At 38.7% G+C, this 19,091-nt stretch overlaps 1 protein-coding gene across 2 annotated transcripts in view; it reads left to right on the top strand.

Moving 5' to 3' along the window:
- The window catches only part of Pla2g4a (phospholipase A2 group IVA), a 137,318-nt gene that overhangs the window by 52,567 nt on the left and 65,660 nt on the right, over nucleotides 1-19,091 (top strand). For both annotated transcript variants that reach the window (XM_028775733.1, XM_028775734.1), the window contains 2 exons: nucleotides 7,385-7,533; nucleotides 8,593-8,706. In XM_028775733.1, coding sequence (XP_028631566.1) covers nucleotides 7,385-7,533; nucleotides 8,593-8,706 — 263 coding nt within the window. The remainder of the gene's footprint in view (nucleotides 1-7,384; nucleotides 7,534-8,592; nucleotides 8,707-19,091) is intronic.

The raw sequence follows: 19,091 nt of genomic DNA, 5'->3' as shown, positions 1-19,091 counted from the left end.
TCATACATGTGCAACAAGTATTGTTCACCGTTGAGCTATCTGTTCATCTGAGTTGAAGCCTATTTCTGAATGATCTTGTTTGACTCAGTAAATGTCTACAGGTCTGTGTTTTTCTCTGGTGGGAGTAGTTATGTCTAATTAGGAACATGAATCATTGTTGGTTATATATATTAAGCTTGGTGGGAAAATGAATTCTAGTTGCCAGTTTCACCCCATAGGAAAGCAGTCAATTCTCTGTCTAGGAAAGTACCAATTAAATAAAAGCATGAAGAGAAGACCCCATTCCCTTTAGTCCCAACTCTCCGCTCTTTGGACTCTTTTCTTGAACATTCTTAGGACAATAGTGGTGGCAAGGATAACTTTTAACTTTCAACATGGAGAGAAAACAGTGACGTGCACAAATCTGAGGTACAGCTCTGCTGTGTCAGAACAAAGATTTCTGCCCCTAGTCTGCTTAGGCAGATTGTTTGAAATGAGGGGGATCTTAGTGTGAGCTTTGGTTTTACTGTTAAAGACCAACAATAGCATTGCAGTGAGTAGTAGAGGAAGAGTCGCCGACCACAGGGGAACCTGGGGGTGGCTGGTGAAAGGCCTTTCTGGTTTATTTTGGTCCCCTGACCATGTTTAGCCATGGCTTAGCAGGAAGTGAAGTTAAACACTATGCTTCAGAAATACAACTGTGTGGTGACATGGCGAGTGCCTGCTGAGTTAGCCACTGCAGGATTAGGATTATGTTATGTGCAGGGTAACTCGGTGCTTGGTGTACTAGGGTGGCAGTGTGACTTGAATTATTACTAAGGAGCTAGATGGAAGGTTCATGTCTAAGGGGCAAGAAACAAAAACTGTGGAGAACATTGGATGTAAAAAACTCAGAGGGAAAGAAAGCGACTCTGCTTTCTAACTCCTGCAGCTATAAATGATGATGTCACAGAGTCAATAACGAAAGCCAGGAAAAACTACAAGTTCTGCATCTAGTTTTTGTTTTGGGTTATGTGTAGAGAAAGGGAGATGGAAAGGATATGGGTTTGGTTTCTGCATACTGAATGATTTTCAAGGCAGTAGGAACAGATTTGCAGCATTGTAATGGAGATAGAAGATGTGGATGAGAGAGACACCTGTATTCTGTGTAAGCCAGAGCCTCTGAGGGACAGTTAAAGAAAATTTAGAGTTGGCTTGTCATGACTGTAAAGGAAGGAATCCTTCCAAAATGCCGTATTCGGTAGTAAGGTATATGTGCACTTGTAACCAAACTCCACCCCTCTCATGTCTCCACCACCCTTCCTTGCACCCTTGGGGAGAAGAAGTCGTGCATCTTGGTTGCCATTTAAACCTCAATCAAGATGTTTAAGATCTGAGATGAAGTATACAATAGAAGTATAGACAGATGCAAAGAGGGCATAGTATGTATTTGAAAATATTTTAAAGGTTTATTCTTAATTAGGTGTGTGGGGGGGGCATGTGATTGCAGGCACCTGTGGAGGCCAGGCGAAGCCCTCACACCCTTTTACCCTGAAGTTACAAGCTGCTGTTTTATGTGCGATCTAAAGTGAGTGCTTAGAACTGAGAATGGAACCTGGATCCTCTACAAGAATAGTATGTGCCTTTGACTGCTTAGCCATCACTCCAGCCCCAAATTATATATTTTTAAGACTGTAAATAACTGTGAGAACATCCTTGAAAATTATTCTGTATATGTCAATAGAAACAAATCTTCTAAATTTAATGGTGGACAAAAAGCCCCAGACTCAGATTACATACTGTGTGCTTGCTTTTGTTTTCATAAAGATGAAATTGGGCAAAATTATTCTACAGTGATAGAAAGCAGGCCAGAAGTCATTGTTGTTATTGTTTATTTATTGTTTTTGAAATTAATGGTTAAGTGGTATTACTGACCATCCTGTCCTAGAGGATGTGGAAGCCACTCAGCTATCTGAGAATATCAGTACTGAAGAGACTGGCTATCCTCAAAGCTGCTGGGGACTGATATGTCAGATTGCCATGGTTAATTATCATAAAAATTTCAAAGAAATTGCTACATTTGGAAAGATCCATAGGCATGTCTTTAAGCAAAGTCGTACTTAAGTTTTGATCTTTCTGGTTTGGGGATAGTTGAAAAATATTTAAATATCAGCCCATGACCTCAAACGAATTGCTGGCCATCATATCTACTTTACTTTATTCTTGGAGATGGTTTTCATGTGGTTCCCTGAAAATTAATCAAATATTGGATAGAATCAGCAGTGGTTAACTGAATTGTGCTTAACAATGTATGGCAGAATAATTCCTGTACAGAAGGACAAGATAATATTTGTTAATTTCCTTATGCCGAGTGTTTACATGGGTGTTATTACACTGATATTGTTTAGTTTATTCTAATATTATGTCTTAAGTCCTTGGTTTTGAAAGGTATGTAAAACAATCACCTGATTATATTACTAAAAATGAAGATTTCTAAACCAATCTGAAGATTCTGATGAGAGATGAAGGGGGCTGCATTTTCTTTCCCTCCCTCCCTCCCTCCCTCCCTCCCTCCCTCCCTCCCTCTCTCCCTCCCTCCCTCTCTCTTTCCATTCTTCTCTTCCCTCCTCCCTCCCTCCTTTTCCCTTCTTTACTCCCCCCAATTTCTTTCTCCCTTTGTTCCTATGTGGTTCTAGGATGAACTCAGGTCTTCGCTCATTCAGATGAACCCTCAACTATCCCCAGTTCCAGTTTGTGTTTTATACCCATCACTGCAGATGATTCTGGGAAAGTAACCAATGGTCTCAAAAAAAGGAAATAAACTTTTAAGCTCTCTACCACTTATGGTAAAACTGACTCTGCATTTTTGGGCACCCCTATTTTTGAGATCTTTGGGGTCTGTTTGTTTGGGTTTTTTTGTGCCTCATCCTCAAATCAGTAGATTACTCATCAACTTTATTCCAAGCAAGGAGTTTAGATTGCCTTGGGGTAAAGTGGAAGAGAAAATACAATAACTTCTATTTTAAAAAAATAGAATTATGAGTTAAGGAACTGCACTCATTCCTGTCATGAATCACATACTCTGTGATCTGGATAAAGCTGAGTGACAGATGGAACTGTTATGACTTCAGGCAGGCGCTCCTTAAACTCCTAGAGTTTATGAGTAAGTTTTAGAGCCTTGGAATTGTGAAGTTATTTCTGGTGCATGTAGCTTCATGTCATCTTTATGATAATAAAAATGGTCTTTATCCTACACCTTCATCATTTTTGTTTGTCAAGATGTAGCTAAAAGGATGAGATGCAAGAGAGTTTCTGCCCGCACATATTTTTGCTTCATTACTTCTTTAACTGTAAATAATTTAGGTATTCACTGGTTACTGATATAGTGGACCACCATAAATGAATGATCCTGTGAGTATTAATTCATAATGAAATATATAGGGGCTCCTTTTCTTTTCTTGCATTTTAATTATTTATTTTTAAATGAGTTTTTAGGAAATTCTCTTAAAACATTGGGCTAAGTTTTTTTTTGCTGTCAAAATGAGCTGATTTCCCTTTTCATAGATTCTAAGTGTGCTATGCTTCCAGCCAGTATTATAGTTTCTATAGCATGGACTTACTTTAAAACTCATGCTTTAAAGTTTCCTTTCATTCTGGAGACTCTCCCAGGAATCCAGTGTCTCCTGGCTCTAACATGATTAGCAGAAAATGGGACTCCAAGCGTTTGGAGCTGTGAGTAGTTCTCCATCTGACGGTTGCTCCCCTCAGCCCATCAAGTCTTGACTTCTTAACTTCAAGTCTCTTACTGAAGAAGCAGAAAGAATAAACAAACAAACAAACAAACAAAACACCAATCACTACCACCACCAACAAAAACCCAACAAACATGCCACTCTTTCCAAGCATTTTAAGCTATTCACTTTGACTTTATTTAAAGATAAAATAAATACTTGCAAAGCAAAGGGATTGAACCAGATTCTCTTTTTTTTTTTTTTCAAAACGGTTTTGATACTTTGACATATAAAGACATACCAGGTATCTTTAAATATCACTTTTCCTTTCTTTTTGTCTAAGTTAAACTGTTTTAAACAAAGGCAGGTACTGAGAGTCTAAACTGACTAAAAATCGTCATATTGTTAATCGAGACCTTCCATTTCTAATTGCTATTTCCTGTTTCTATCTGGTGTCTTCCAAGAATCTTTACCTTCTGCTTCCTTTCCCTATCTGCTCTGTGACCTCTCCCTCTTCTTCCTGCAAGACTTACAGGAAGGGATGGAGAAATGAATGGATGGTCAGCAGCACTTGTTCGTGCAGAGAGCTGGGGTTCAAGGGCTAGCACCCACATAATCATCCTTCTCTGCAGTTCTAAGGGATCCGGTTCCTCATCTCACCTCATGGACAACAGAGATGTGGGCAATGGGCATACATATATGTAGGCAAAATGCTCATACGTATTTAAAATAAATATTGAAATAAAATAAAATAAAGACATCTATGATCAAAGACTCAAATATCAAGGCTCAAATAGCAATCTCTCCACCTACGACTTGACCTGGTTTTTGCATAACCATTTGGGTGAGTGAGCGGGGAGTCACCAGTGTGGTGTATCTGCTTGTCTCCCATTTATCTTGCTGTTAAAATTAGACTCTTTGTTTTTGACTCACTTTCATAACTCAAATCTAGAGTTTAGGGCTTGGCTCTTTATCAAAGCCAAAGTACCTTTTGACAGGCAATCCTGGTTGACAAGGGGCTTGAAAGTGCATTGAGTGAATGAATGAACGGATGAATATTTATCATCCATCCACATGCCTCCCCTTCCTGTATAGCTTTTATATTCCAGAGTGGGTTTACTTTGCTTTCCATCCCCTGTCCCCCAGAGTCTGGAGTGCTAAAGCTCTGGAGAATTGTGTAGAGGAAAAGGAGTGAGTTGAGGCGGGCAGAACCATCCCAGTGCCTTTCTCTTATTACACTTCATGGCTGCCTGGCTGTTCCATAGCTCTTCTTGCCTGTTCTGAGAAATATATGTGCTGTTTTAGAAAAGGCAAGAGCTGCCTGTTCTCCAGAGTGGGAGTTTACCTGTGTCATCAGAAGCTGTCCCATATTGGTGATGTCAGCTAGACAGAACATTAATGCATTAATGGTGAAGACCACACCTTATCTGCTCATTGCTGGTTTAGGGGCTGACATGAATTTTTACAAAAGCTCTGGACACATATATGGCACACTTGCTTTGAGACTTGCTGTCCTTGCCCAATGTCACATGAGCTCTGAGGTAGAACATTAAACATAAAACATTTCTAAAGGCCATTTAATTGTAAAGGATCTTTATACAATTAGGACAAAAAATAATAACTAATAAAACCAACTGTGAGCAGTGTTTCAAAGAGTAAGTGAAGAACATTGGTTATGTTATTTGGTGTGATGATTATGGAAAAAATATATATATGTGGATAAACTTATTTATTTGTAACTGTGAATCAATACTGGCCTTTATAATGTAAGCTCTAGATGCTGACTTAAATGCCTTTCTGGCTTTTGCTCCCTTGATCTTCCTCAAAAGTCTTGCTTCTTGCCCTCTAGCACATAGCTATCTATTCACAATGCTGGCCCAGTGTTGATGGGCTGCCAGCCAGAAGCTCATCTCGTTGAGTCTGCTTGTCCATAAGACTGCCGCCTCTACCACCCTTTCTTTTCATAATACATCTTTTTAAAATCTTTCCCCTTCAGGAGCCAGGTTGGCCCTCTTCTTGCCGTTTAATCAGAGTGAGTAGTGAGACATCTCCCACTGTGTGTAGGATGTGTTGTCAGAGAGCCCGATGCAGTTATTCATGAAGGGTTTGGTGCAGACCATTATTATATGTGTTGTAGAGATTATCAGTGATGCTCATTCTGAGTATAACACAGGGTCTTAAGTGAAGCTCCTGAGGTTCAGTTGCAGGGCACAGAACTATTTCCTTCCTTAAACTTGGGCAGTTGTATATGGTAGGGATCAATTTTAGTGTTGGTAGCAAGATAGCTTAGTTTATTCTTTTTTTTTTCCCCTCTAGTAGGGCTTTCCTCTCCAGTTCTTGTGCTAGTTGTCCGGAGTGATGCCCGTTGCTTGGTGTTGGCTGGAAAGATATTTATATTCCCTTATTTCTTTGCCTCATACTCTTTGTCCAGCTCTTCTCTTCATGGAAATCTGTGTTTTATGACCTCTTTTTATTATTTCTTAGGGACAAGATGTCATTAAGGCTGCAGCTGATGTAATTAGATGACCCAAGTTCAAGATCTTTCTCTGAAGCTTAGCTGTAGGTCAGAGGATAGATTGCCTGACACATGTCAGTTCCTATTGATTTCATCATATGTACTAAAATATAGTTCTTATTGTATTGTGATATGAGATTTAAATGAAATAAATGTGTATTGAAAATGTTTAATCAAGAACCATCACGTATAGTTATTGGTGGCCACATGGAAAAGGTTGTGTTAAAGACAAATGCAGACCTTGTATTTTACTGTGGCAGATTTTATTTGACAGATTCTGAAAGCATGAAAGGAACATATTATGATCCTTGGCCTCAAGCTATTTATGGTCTTATAGGAAAAGACAGATGTATCATTTCATACATACAGTAAAAGAACAAACAGTGGTATAAGATTATCAAAGGAGACAGTGGACTCATGGAACAGGAAAAAAATCACCATTTATACTGTTTGAGTAACTTAGTTATGTATAAACATAGTAGGAATAAGATAACATAGCTCCTTTGCTTGCATCTCTTTCTTTGTAGTTAAGGGAGTGTACATAGGCATGACTCAGGTGGACTTTTATGTGACATAAAAAGGGCTTTCATTTTTTTAGATATCTCACTTTAGTTTGAGCAAATACTGCCACAGTAAAGACAGGCTGATGGGTAATATGACTGCTGCATCTTAGAGCTGCCCAGCCTAATTTCAGGATGCCTGTGCACTTTGGAGAAGATGGAGTTTCTGTCAGCAGCAGTATTTTTCTCACAGTGCCTTTTATTATGGTGTTAGGTAAGCAAACTAAGCAAGACGATTTTTCTAATGTAGACCAATATGAGGATCTTGGATTTGTGATCTTGTTACCATTATAAACCTGTAGTGAGGTCATACTACAGAGTTAGATGAGCAACGTTCTTCTCCTTCTGGGGTAGCTGGATCCAGCAAGATGCTGGCCCTGCAGATGGATGAATTTCTGAATAGATTGCTTTATAAACAATTCCTTCTTGTTCATCTCTAATGGAAGGAATGGACAGACTATGTAAAAAGGATATCATCTTGTGATGTTCTGTTGTGTGTTCTCACATTTTGATGTATACTACTACAGACTTACTGGAAGTGATTTAACATCTTGCATTAGCAAAAAGGTTCAGACTGTGAGTTATGTTTTTGTCTCCATCTCTTCCATTGATTTCTGTAGTAGACACTCCAGATCCTTATGTGGAACTCTTCATCTCTACAACCCCTGACAGCAGGAAGCGAACAAGACACTTCAATAATGACATAAACCCCGTGTGGAATGAGACCTTTGAGTTCATTTTGGATCCTAATCAGGAAAATGTTTTGGAGGTTAGTAAATCATCTGGGGGATGTGAACAATGCTCATTCCCATGCAGAGAGACATCAAGTCTCTTCCTCACTGATTTCTTTCCCCTCAAATTACTGTTGGTTGCCTGTGAGCTGGGTGCCATACTTGCTGAGCCTCTGGATGGTGTGCATGGAGTTATGTGAGTATCCAGGTAGAATTTTAGGATGCTTGTGCACTTTAGAGAAAATGTAGCCTCTGTTCTAAAGATGAGAATTCTTTAAAAAGAAAAACAAAACAAAAAACAGAATACAAATATTGTCAATTGCTCTTAAGGTCTATTTATATGGATTTTTAAAAAGCAGCTGTATTGATTTTCTGTATTTCTTTTACATATTTCAAAATAGTTAATAATATTCCATTTTAATAAATATTGGTCAGTCAGGAATATGTAGAATCTATTACTTTGAATAGAAATGTAGTATTAAGAAGGAAAATAGAGTATTTTTGTGTATTAATTATTGAGGCTTCTAGGGGAATGTGTGTATAGCTTACTTGTCTAGAATGGACAAAAATTTAAAAAAAACAAAAATATGAGATCCTTAAGGGACTATGAAGTATTATTTTAGATAATTTTAAATTACATTTTGAGCCAGATTCTTGCTGTAGCTGACATGGAACCTGTTTTGTAGAGAAAACTGGCCTCAAACTCCGAATATCTGCCTGCCCTGTCCCCTTGATGCTGGCATTAAAGGTTCTGTGTTACCGTACCTGGCCTAGAACTTTATACGGTCAACAGATTCTTTTAAAAAAATACTTTATTTTTAAATTTTATGTGTAGAGTGTTTTGGCAGTATGTATGCCTGTACATTATGTTCACACAAGGTCCACAGAAGTGAGACAAGGACACTAGATTCCCTAGAACTGGAGGTACAGACAGTGTGACACGCCCCATAGGTGTGGGGAATTGAATCTAGGTCCTTTTGGAAGAATATCTAGTTCCCTTAGCTGTTGTACTATCACTCTTGTCCTCTGTGATAGACATTTTAGATAGTGCTTCTAAAGATTCTGGGAAACTATTTACGTTCTGCTTTGCTTCATAGATCACATTGATGGATGCCAATTACGTCATGGATGAAACCCTAGGCACAGCTACATTTCCTGTCTCTTCTATGAAGGTGGGAGAGAAGAAAGAAGTCCCTTTTATTTTCAACCAAGTAAGTAGCAGCAGAATCACGTCCCTCTCCATGTTCCATGTGCATCGATTTATTTTCAAAAGTTGGGCTTAATGTTTGGAAACTTAAATTTCCTCATAGATTTTATCTTTCATTCTGTTTGCTCTTTTGCGTCCTGTCTTTACCGTGTCCTCTCTGGTTATTCTGTGGGCTGCTATGACTTAGAGCCAGGACCTTACACAGGCCAGGCAAACACTCTACCATTTGTCATATACATAGACAACTGTACTAAATAATCTCTTCTTGTCAAATATATACACCTTGATTGAAGTGATAAATACTATGAGGCATTGATATTTTGTTGTCACAAATAGTAACAGTGATATTAAACATCGATTTTGGACTCCATTGGAGAATCTGTTAGCATTTGGGATAATAAGATGTTGCAAAATGCAAAATATTTCAACACTGTGTGCTACTTTGTTTGAAAATGCATTTATTATTACTACTATAAACACATATGTTTACTCTTGATATATTGCTATAAATTAAGCATCACTAAGGAAATAATTCTGGGTCAAATAATTAGGCCCCAATCAGTGAAAGATCAGAAGGAATAATGTTGGGTTATTCTTATTATCTTTCTACTTTCATAGTAGTCACAATTTGGTAGTTATTTATGAAAGAAAAAGAACTCTTGGATAAATTATTTGTTCAGAACAAACTCACTGTATGTTAATGTACAAAAAATGTATAAGAACTGAATTAGAGGACTTAGGTGAGACATGTAATTGACTGGTGGGCTAGTTAACACATTGTATCATGCCCAGGGAAACACTGCTTTCACTCATCCTTAGAATGATTTCAGGTTCCTCTACTCACACAAACCTCTCCCATAACTCTCAGCTCCCCCATATTGCCTGTCCTACTGCAAGCTCAGATAACCTCTTCCCATTTGATCTCCCATGATAACAATCTGTGGTATTTTCTAGCAGTATCTTACTGATACTACCCAACTTAATAATTTCTACTGGTAAATAAAACCATATAGACTAAAAAATAAAATACTAATTAGATGTACCTGCAGAGTCAGTCCATGACTTACATGCACACGATGGATATGCACTTACTTAGAAGTTAACTTGCAAGCACAGGTTCCTTGAGTAGTCCACATGATCTGACCACCTAGAGACTGAGAATCCATTTCTGTGCATTTCCACGGATCCTTTCCCTACTCTGGAGGGCATGTGTTCTATGCAATACCAAGAGATGCATGGCTTACTTTCCTGTGGATACCTTTGAACTTATTCTCATTCACTCATTTTATAAACATTTATTGAAAAAACTACAATGTATCAGCCATTTTACTTGTACAAGTCATATCATATAAGGAATAAGATACAGGGAGTTCTTCCCTCAATTGTCTTCCTCTGAGGTAGAGATGGTATTGGAGTGATAATAGGAAGTGGAAGGAAGTGTGTGTGTGTGATGTGTGTGTACATATGTGTAATAATAAGAAATCACCATTCATTGAGATAAATATCAGTAAGGTATGTATAGAGTTTAATTAAAGTTCTTATGAGAGAAGGCACCAGATGATTTGACCAGTTTGAATAGTGAACATAGTGGTTAATACCTTGACAAATTTAATTATAACTTGTTATACTTTGTTGCATAAAATATAAGCTATATATAAATTTGATAGTTTAAATATTAATATTATATAGTATATTCCATATTAAATATGCAATGATAATTAAAACATAAATAGTAAGCATGGTATATGCGTATATACATACAGTGCTGCCTAGAACAGTGGCTGGTACATATAAAGCACTATAGATGAATGTGTTCTGCTTTTGGTACTGTTTGACTTGAGGAAAGGGTAGCGATTCAGGAGGCAGAGATATAGCTTTGAGCATTCTAGACATAAGCAACTACAGAAGCGCAGTCTTGAAGGAAGAAAACAATATGAGACCTGGTGAGTTAAGGATTTGCCAGGTCCACAGTGGTGAGTGCTGGGGCAAAGGGCATAGAGATGATCAGAAACACCTGAAGGCTCACTCTGCCTGGGATTTTAATAAAGATTTGTTGAGAGCTTTATAAGCTTGGATTAGCCTTTCCGAAAACAGTTCTTTTATTCCTCAATCTCTGATCCAAGAACTGATTATGTAGGAAGATATTATGGTGGAAAAAATATATTTCCTTTCCCTCTGTCATTTCCTATGGTTAAATTATATAACCCTTGAGTTCTGAAGAGACTGTCTACATTCCTGAATTGAGAGTAGGTTATGTAATTATTTCCCTTAGTGTGTCTGGGAAAATAGTTAGGCCAAAAAGCTTTTCTGCATTACTTTTCTCTCTAGAGTCCCTTGAGATTTGTATTGAATGTCAGCCCTTCCAGCTGATGGGCTTGAGTGCTCACTGGGAGAAGGGGAATTGGCAGGTTGAGTGATGGTCTGGGGTTCTTTCTTGGATCACCTGAGAGAGCCCCATGAGAGCCTTGCCTTCCTCTTCATTTCCCAAGATAGGACCTGCCCTAGGTGGGTGGCTTTCTGTCTGTAACACTCACAGACATGTAAGAGAGAATGAGTCGCTAGGGAATGCTGGGAGAGCAGAAACTTAAGTGAACCTTCCCGATAATTATGGCAACATGATATAATAAGAAGAGCACTTGGCTTTGGTGAAAAAGCACAAAAATCACAAGCCAAGACATTACTAGTCAAAGCTCTCTCAAACTTTTGGCATTGGAAAGTCAATATTGACGCAACCAGAGTGGAGTCCATGGCCAGGACACAGCTGGTGAATCAACAGGAAACTCCAATTGAGCTTGGGTTGACTCCCAGGGACAGTTCTGGCCATTTTGTGGTAGAAACAGAATTTGGAGTCTGTAATCTTGTTTGTATTGACATTGTTCTCCTTCCAGATGTTTGACTTGTCATTTGCTTTCTCTGAGTCTCACTTTCATCCTTAAAATGAGGTTTAGAATGGATTATTTCCAAGCTCCTCTTTCCCTTAGTTCCTTTGACTACATTCCCAAAAGTACCTACAATTCTTCCCATTTCACAGACATTAAAAATAAAACCAGAAAGGGTAAAGCCCTTTCATTTGCATATTACATAATGTCAAAATTCTGACTCTGTCAGTGGAATGACAAGCTTCAATATGAGGAGAATGTGAGGGCTTACTGCATGCCAGAAGCTTACTAAGTATTAGAGAGGCAGAGATGTCTGTGCTCAAGAACCGAATGATCTGTGTGAAAGGTAGGCAGTCACGTGTACAGTGCCGAGTAATACGTGAGGAGCCTGTGTGCTCCCTGTGTCTTGCTTCGTGATGAACAGAGAGCAGATGACATGATGGGCAGGATCCTAGTTCCAGAGACTCACATTCTCGTAAGGATGCTAACAAGGCGACAGTGAGCAACTACAGAATCACTCAACAGCAGCTCGTGATAAACACGAGGAAGAAAATTCCACAAAGCAAAAAAAACAGTGCTGGGTGTGTGCCACTGGGTGTGGTGGCACTTGCCTGTTAATGAGCACTCCGGAGGCCGAGGCAGGGAGATGAGTCTTAGACCAGTTTGGCCTATGTACCCAAATCCTGTCTTCCAAAGGGAAAAACAAAAGGGTCTGTAGAGCTGCCTCAGTGGGTAAGGGCACCTGCTACCAAGCCTAAAACTGGGTGACACATTTCATCAAGGATGACATGGTGGAGGGAGAGTTGTGACTTTCCCTTTCACCTTCAGTTAAAAGTGCTTATGGCATTTGTGGGAGACCGAATGGACACATACATACATGAACACAAAATAACATGTTAAAGTATAAAACAACAACAAAGCCACCCCCATCCCAAATAATATGATGGCCTGACAGCACTTGGTGAACACTTAAAGTTTATAGTTCATGCAGCAAGGGAAGAAGGCCTTTGTAAAGCAGTCTAATCTGCCCCTCCAACACAAAATTTTATTATGATGTTTTTCAAACATAAAAAATTAAATGTTTCTACAGCAAACAAGTGCATGTGCCTGCTCTATGTTTCTTCATCTCTTCACTCATTCATCAGCTAACTAACTCCCTTTGATACATTTCTAAATGGATAACAGATGGCAGCATGCTTTACTGCTAAGCACTTCAGTATTAAGTGCCAATCAGGAATTATATAGGATCACTTTGAGTGACATGTGCCTAGTGCAGAAAATACGTGTACAAAGCTAAAGGAATAAGCCACTCATTTATTAATTCATTCATTTCACAAGCACTGTCACATTCTGTCATTAACCTTCATCTGCTGTATTTGTCTGTCACCTATTCCCCCCCGCCATCTATTCACAAATAACCAATGAACACCCAGGAATGCGCAGTTACTTCTCCGACCACTGGTTTCAACCTTGAGCAAACAAACAAGTGTCCTTGTCTTTCTGAAGCTAATATTCTGCATACTAAACCAGACGAGAAAAGCAAGTTAAACCAGGGAGAGATGCTCACATTAGTAGTAGGAAGAAATGCTTCACAAACCAGAGAAGAAGAATAAAGGGATTCATATATGTGTGTGGTGAAGAGGGTAGCAAATGTCATCCTAGAAAATGTAGCTGAGAAGGGAATTTTATAGGCTGAGGGCAGAAGATATCCTAGATAGAAAGACCCTTCCTATGGTTTCCATATATCTTCCTGGGATTCCAGGACTGGGAATGTGTGGATAGCAGTGTTGACAGGTGGTGGATTGGAGCCTTTCAGATATGCAGGTGTTACCTTTTGAAGGGATTAATGCTGACCATTCTTGGAGTTGAGGAATTGTTAAAATAACACAATTGGTACCACCTCATGTTCTTGTTCTCTGCCTTTGACATAATCTCTGGGAGTTCAAATTGTTGCCATACCATCCATCATGAGGCATTCATGGGGCAACCTGATTTGGACTTTCAGCCTTTTAAACTATCTAAGCAATGTAAACCCGTGGTGTTTGTTTTTGTTTTTTGATAACATACATAGCTTCTATGGTTGTAACAACAGAAAACTGACCAATGCAGTCTAGGAGACCAGATTGCCTGGCAAAGTACCTGTGAGAAGGGAATGGCTCCAGTATAGAAAAAAAAAATAGAGAGAAGGGCAAGAAACTCGGTCCAAAAGGGAATGAAAATGGTGGGTTACAGCCATTGTGGACAGCATGGGCATCAAAGGCTAAGCTTGTCCTTGAAACAAAGGTATGGCCTTAGTGCCTCACTAAAGGGATAGAGGACAGTTTTCGTAAGAATTACCAGAGAAAATGACTGAGGGAAGCCATTGTCTCGGATTGGCACAGCAAGTTCAAGAACATGTTTCTAAGTAAGGCTAATAAAGAGAGAGTTGATGAATGAAGAAAGAAGAGGTATGAGGGCTCAGGACACAGCAGCACATAGATTCGAGATGCAAGAATTGACATAGCATCTTTCAGTATGAATAGTGACTCACAGCAGGTTTGTGCCCATGTAACAGGAAACTGAGAGCAAACAAGGTTAGGCTTTTTCCTAAGAAAGGGTTAGCAAGGCAAAGTTACCATGTAAAGATACTTGGTGTTGAGATGCGTGTCAAAAAGATGGATGCCCTAAGAGTACAGTGTTTCTCTGGAAAGTAACTGGAATGGGAATGGAAGGTGATAGGCAGAGAGGTGAAAGCCTCTGTCATCAGCTACGATGTGTAAAAGTTGAGTCAAGCAATTTCTTAGTAGGGGTGTGGGCTGCTGAGTTGGAAAACAGGAATTGTTGTATGAGGTTCTTCCTTAGAGCCTCAAATTTATCAGTCTCAGAGCTGGGTCTCCAGTTTTTGGTTCAACTGGAATTTCTCAAGTCAAGATTAGGTTTTATTGTTGTCGTCAGAGCTTAGAGAGCAGAATAGCTTTCTACTGAGAGCACCACAACAGTCGGCTGATAGTACCTGGGACAGCCTTAGTCTCTGAGCCAGGGGGCTTCTGCTTGTTGGAGTTTATGACTTTTGACTGATTAGTTCGAGAGATGGTAGACTCGTTGTTTTTCCCTCAAACCCTCATCTAGGAAGCAGAGATACATCCAGTACCCACATCTTAGGATTGTGGTTATAGTTAAGCAGGTTAATACTGGGAACGTATTCATATAATACATGGTTCAGCAATCACTAGATAAATGCTAGATATCCTCATTATAATTGTTACTGATCAGATTCAACCAAATGTGAATCACGTGCTTCATGAAACTGATTTAGCTGGATAGTAAACTTACTTATCTTTATTGACGTAAAGGCACTCATTATTTCAAACACAGATAGAGTTGAATTCAACAGTCATTTGTTTGAAAATGATTCAGACTACTCTAATAGGTCATTCCTGAATTTATCAAACACAGTTCTTAGGTTATAATAGGAAATTTTGGTTCAAAAGATCTAGGTCAATGGTTCTCAACTTTTCTAATACTGAGACCCTTTAATACAGTTCTTCATGGTGTGGTGACCTCAACCATAAAATTATTTCATTGTTACTTCATAACTGTGATCTTGCTACTGTTATGAATCATAATGTGGGGCTGGAGAGAGGGCTCAAAGATTAAAAGTGCAGGCTGTTCTTCTAAAACTCCTGAGTTCAGTTTCTAGTAACCATATAGTAGCTTGTAACCATCTGTAATGAACCATAATGTAAATATTTGTGTTTTCTGATGATCTTAAGTGACCTCTGTAAAGTTCAACACCCAAAAGGGTAGTGTCCCACAGGTTGAGAACCACTGGTCTAGGTCCTTCAGAAGTTATTTGGATGTGTATAAACTAGCCGACTTCAAACAAACCATGAAAATGCTACAGTTTGGAAGCCAGACAGAAATTATACTTCATTGTTTTTCTGGATAAAGTAAGTTTGTTTTGGCCAATACTGCAGCCTCAGGTTTTCACTATGTTTTAATTTTCTGTCTTTATTTGGAAGTTAGCATTATTGCTTAAAAATAGCCATGTTTCATGCCTCTGTGGCAGTTGTCTAATTTTGGCTGATTGCTTTCATTGTTGCTTAGACATGATTCTGACTTGAAATGAATTCTGTGGAAGAGATAGCAGCAAAATGTTAAAACAATGGGAGCTTTGAGTGTGAGTTCAGGACTCAAACACCTGTTCGCATCAGGGTGATTTCATTGAGGAATTATGTCTTGTGGGAAGTCAGAGACTTACTCTATGTTAGGTAAGTTCAGGAGATAAGGTAGAGTTTGGAGGAACATCAAGATACTACAGAGGCCCCAGGTCATAGTGTTCAGCATGATTCTGGCTTTACAGTGTATAGAGCACTGATCCGTTAACTAGATGTCATAATTTAAAAATTATGAATTCTTTTCTTTTTTTCTTTTTATTTTTTTTAAATGAATACTGAAGATAGAGACCCGCACCTTAGCATATTAAACAAGGATTTTACCAATGAGCTGTAGCCATAGATTTTAGAATTTGCTGTTTTGTTTGGCCACCAATGGGAGTATACTGCTATTATCCCCATCCCATTATACCAACAACAGATCTAATACTGTACAGGAAACTGTTTTGCTAATCCAAAGTGAGCTGGTGGGTTAGGTACATTCAATGCACTAGAATTATAAATCCTTTGTCCTAATAGGTCTATCAGCACAGAATTTTACATCAGTGACATCACTTTGTGTAAAGACTGGGAATCACTGGATAAGATGATGTGCTCAAGAGTTTTGTGGAAAAACTGACACAAGCTAAAGTCATCTGAGTGGAGGGAACTTCAATTAAGAAAATGCTTCCATAAAATTAAGCTCGAGACAAACCTGTAGGGCATTTTCTTAATTAGTGATTGATGACAGAGAGTGCCTCAGATTGGGGATGGTTCCATCCCTGGGCTGGTGGTCCTGGGTGCTATAAGAAACTTGGCTGAGCAAGCCATAGGGTGCAAGCCAGTAAGCAGTGCTCTTCTATGACCTCTGCATCAGCTTCCACCTCCAGGTTCCTGTCCTGTTTGAGTTCCTGCCTAGACTTCCTTTAGTGATGGACTCTTACCTATAAGTATAGGCTGAAGTAAACTCTTTCCTCCCCAAGTTGTTTTTGGTCATGGTGTTTCATTACAGCAAATATCCATAAGACAGATGTCAAAGACATCAGATAGTCGACTGTGCACTAGTATAGTACAAAAAAAGGTCAAACAGTTCCTGGCATTAAGAAAGAATACATTTTATATTGGACAATAGACAATGTGGTGAAGTGAATCATCTCATATCTTCACAATAGATACCTTTTAAATGACAGGGTATTTTAGAATATTCCCTTATTCTTGCTGCCCCTGTATTAGGCAGTAACTTCTATGAAGAAAGTACAACACAGGCAGCTACAAGCCATAGTATAGTACCTGGCCACAGTTTGAATGATTTTGTTTATATGAAATGTTGAAAACTTGGGAAATAGAAAAGTTTAACAGACAAAAGCTAGAGAGACCACAGAGCCAAGTGCAGCCAAGCTACTTATTATCCAGCTCTTCATAATTCCGACTGATGGTCACATTTGATAAAAGGTTAAGTTGAGGAATTGTAAGGTCATAGAGAACAAAGAGGAACAAGCCACAGGAAACAGAGTGTAGTTTCTTCATCTTTCAAATCGTTGAAGATTGCCTAGGGCATACAATGGATGACCATTGTCCTGAGTTCTTGACTAAGAGAAGATCATCTGTAGGCAAAACTAATTTTATGTTAGTCAAGTTTTATATATTAAAAATGCTATTTCTGAGTGTCCCTTCATTGTGCCTGTAACTCCATTTGCACTGGCTGAGTTACAGTCCCCACTCAATGCTCAGAATACCCTTTCTTGTCAAGATTATATTTTGTTCTTCACAGGGTAGTATTACTAGCATGATATGGAAATATGACTCTTTTTAAAAGTGACTCTTTCAAATTTTCATTTTATTATCTTGCATGGGTCACATAAATACAGATATACTTAAAATATCATTGTTGCTCCTGTGACGGATGTGTGCAATTACTGAGTCCACATGGCCATCATTTACCTTCATGTCTGTCTAGAAGAAATGAGGATGAACAGACCAGGGATCAGAATGCAAAATAATGATTTATTGACAGGAAACAAATATTAAAGTATGGACATAGCATGTTATAAAGTATTTGAAGAACTCTTTACCAATAGGAAAATTTTGTTGATCTTTTCAGTGTAATAGCTTAAAAATAGCTCATTGTTACCAGACACTATATTTGCTTTTATAGTTTCATTCTTTTGACATATTCAAGAGCACCAATGGCTTTGACACATTAGAAATTATGTTAAAGTCTGAAATGTCTTAAACAATAGTTTCTCTACTCCAGCTGCCTTTGCTTTCTCTGACTAAACCCGTTCAATGGGAGATGTCAAAATTCTTCTCCACCATGGAATGCAAAGAAGAGGTTTTTAGTTTCTACAATAATGCATAATTGGTGCTGTCAGCTTTTTACATCTCTGATTCTGAGAAGAGTTGGAGTTCTGATTTGTTCAGAAGGGGCTAATGGTGGGGAGATGCCTTGGAGATTTGGTTACCTTTTCTTTCTACAGTAGTGTGTGGGAAGAAGCTTCAGTCATTGTCTAATACCTCACAGGAAGTGCATATTTTTGTAGATGTTTTAGCTGAATGACATGTTCCAGGTGGAAGATGTAGAGATCATGAATATCAGGTTTCACTGCAAGTCTGAACACAGTGCATGAAGTGGGGAAGGTAGCTAGAACTTCCTTCTGATCCTCTGTCATGTGCTTGGGCAACACAAAGAAGTTAGGGGCTGACCCATGACGAGAGCCATAGCAACACATCCTGAAATGTTCCAGATGACAGAAACATCCTGTGCCTGCTTTTATGCTGCCTTTACCTCAAGATCTTTGTCTTCTATCTAGAATCAGACTATCTTAAAAGGAACATAGAGATGGATTGAAAGAGTATTCTCTGGGGAATACAAATATAGCCCAAACATGGCATACACAATTTTAGTTTTGTTTGTTAAATCAGTGGAACAGTGAGGCACAGGATACCTTCAAGCATTAAGTATCTCAATAATAAAGTTGCTTCAGGAATTGCCAGTTGGAAATTCAGCTTTTTTAGTCTCATGAGGTACATATTGCAATAGTGCATTAGAGTTTATTTTCTATCCATTTATACATGGAGATTTGGCCCTTTGGAGAAAAATACACTCAGTCTAGTCTTATATTAATGGCAACTTTCATGTATTTCTTTGGAAAAACAGAATATACAGCCAAGTATGATGGGACATGGCTGTAATTCCCAAGCACGGGGGCTAAGGAGAAATTACCAGTTCTAGGCTGGCTTAGCTTATAGAGTGAGACTTTGTCTAAACAAACAAACAAAAAAACAAACACCCAATACCAGCAACAACTACAAAAAAGAATTTGTGTTGCCTATGCCTCATTTATTTTACTAAATATCTCTGATAAAATTATTCACCA

This window comes from Grammomys surdaster, unplaced genomic scaffold (genome assembly GCF_004785775.1).
Source record: "Grammomys surdaster isolate TR1022 unplaced genomic scaffold, NIH_TR_1.0 259, whole genome shotgun sequence".
In the NCBI taxonomy this organism is placed as follows: Eukaryota; Metazoa; Chordata; class Mammalia; order Rodentia; family Muridae; genus Grammomys; species Grammomys surdaster.
The sequence above is the reverse complement of the archived record's forward strand: the minus strand, read 5'-3'. Positions and strand labels throughout refer to the sequence as shown.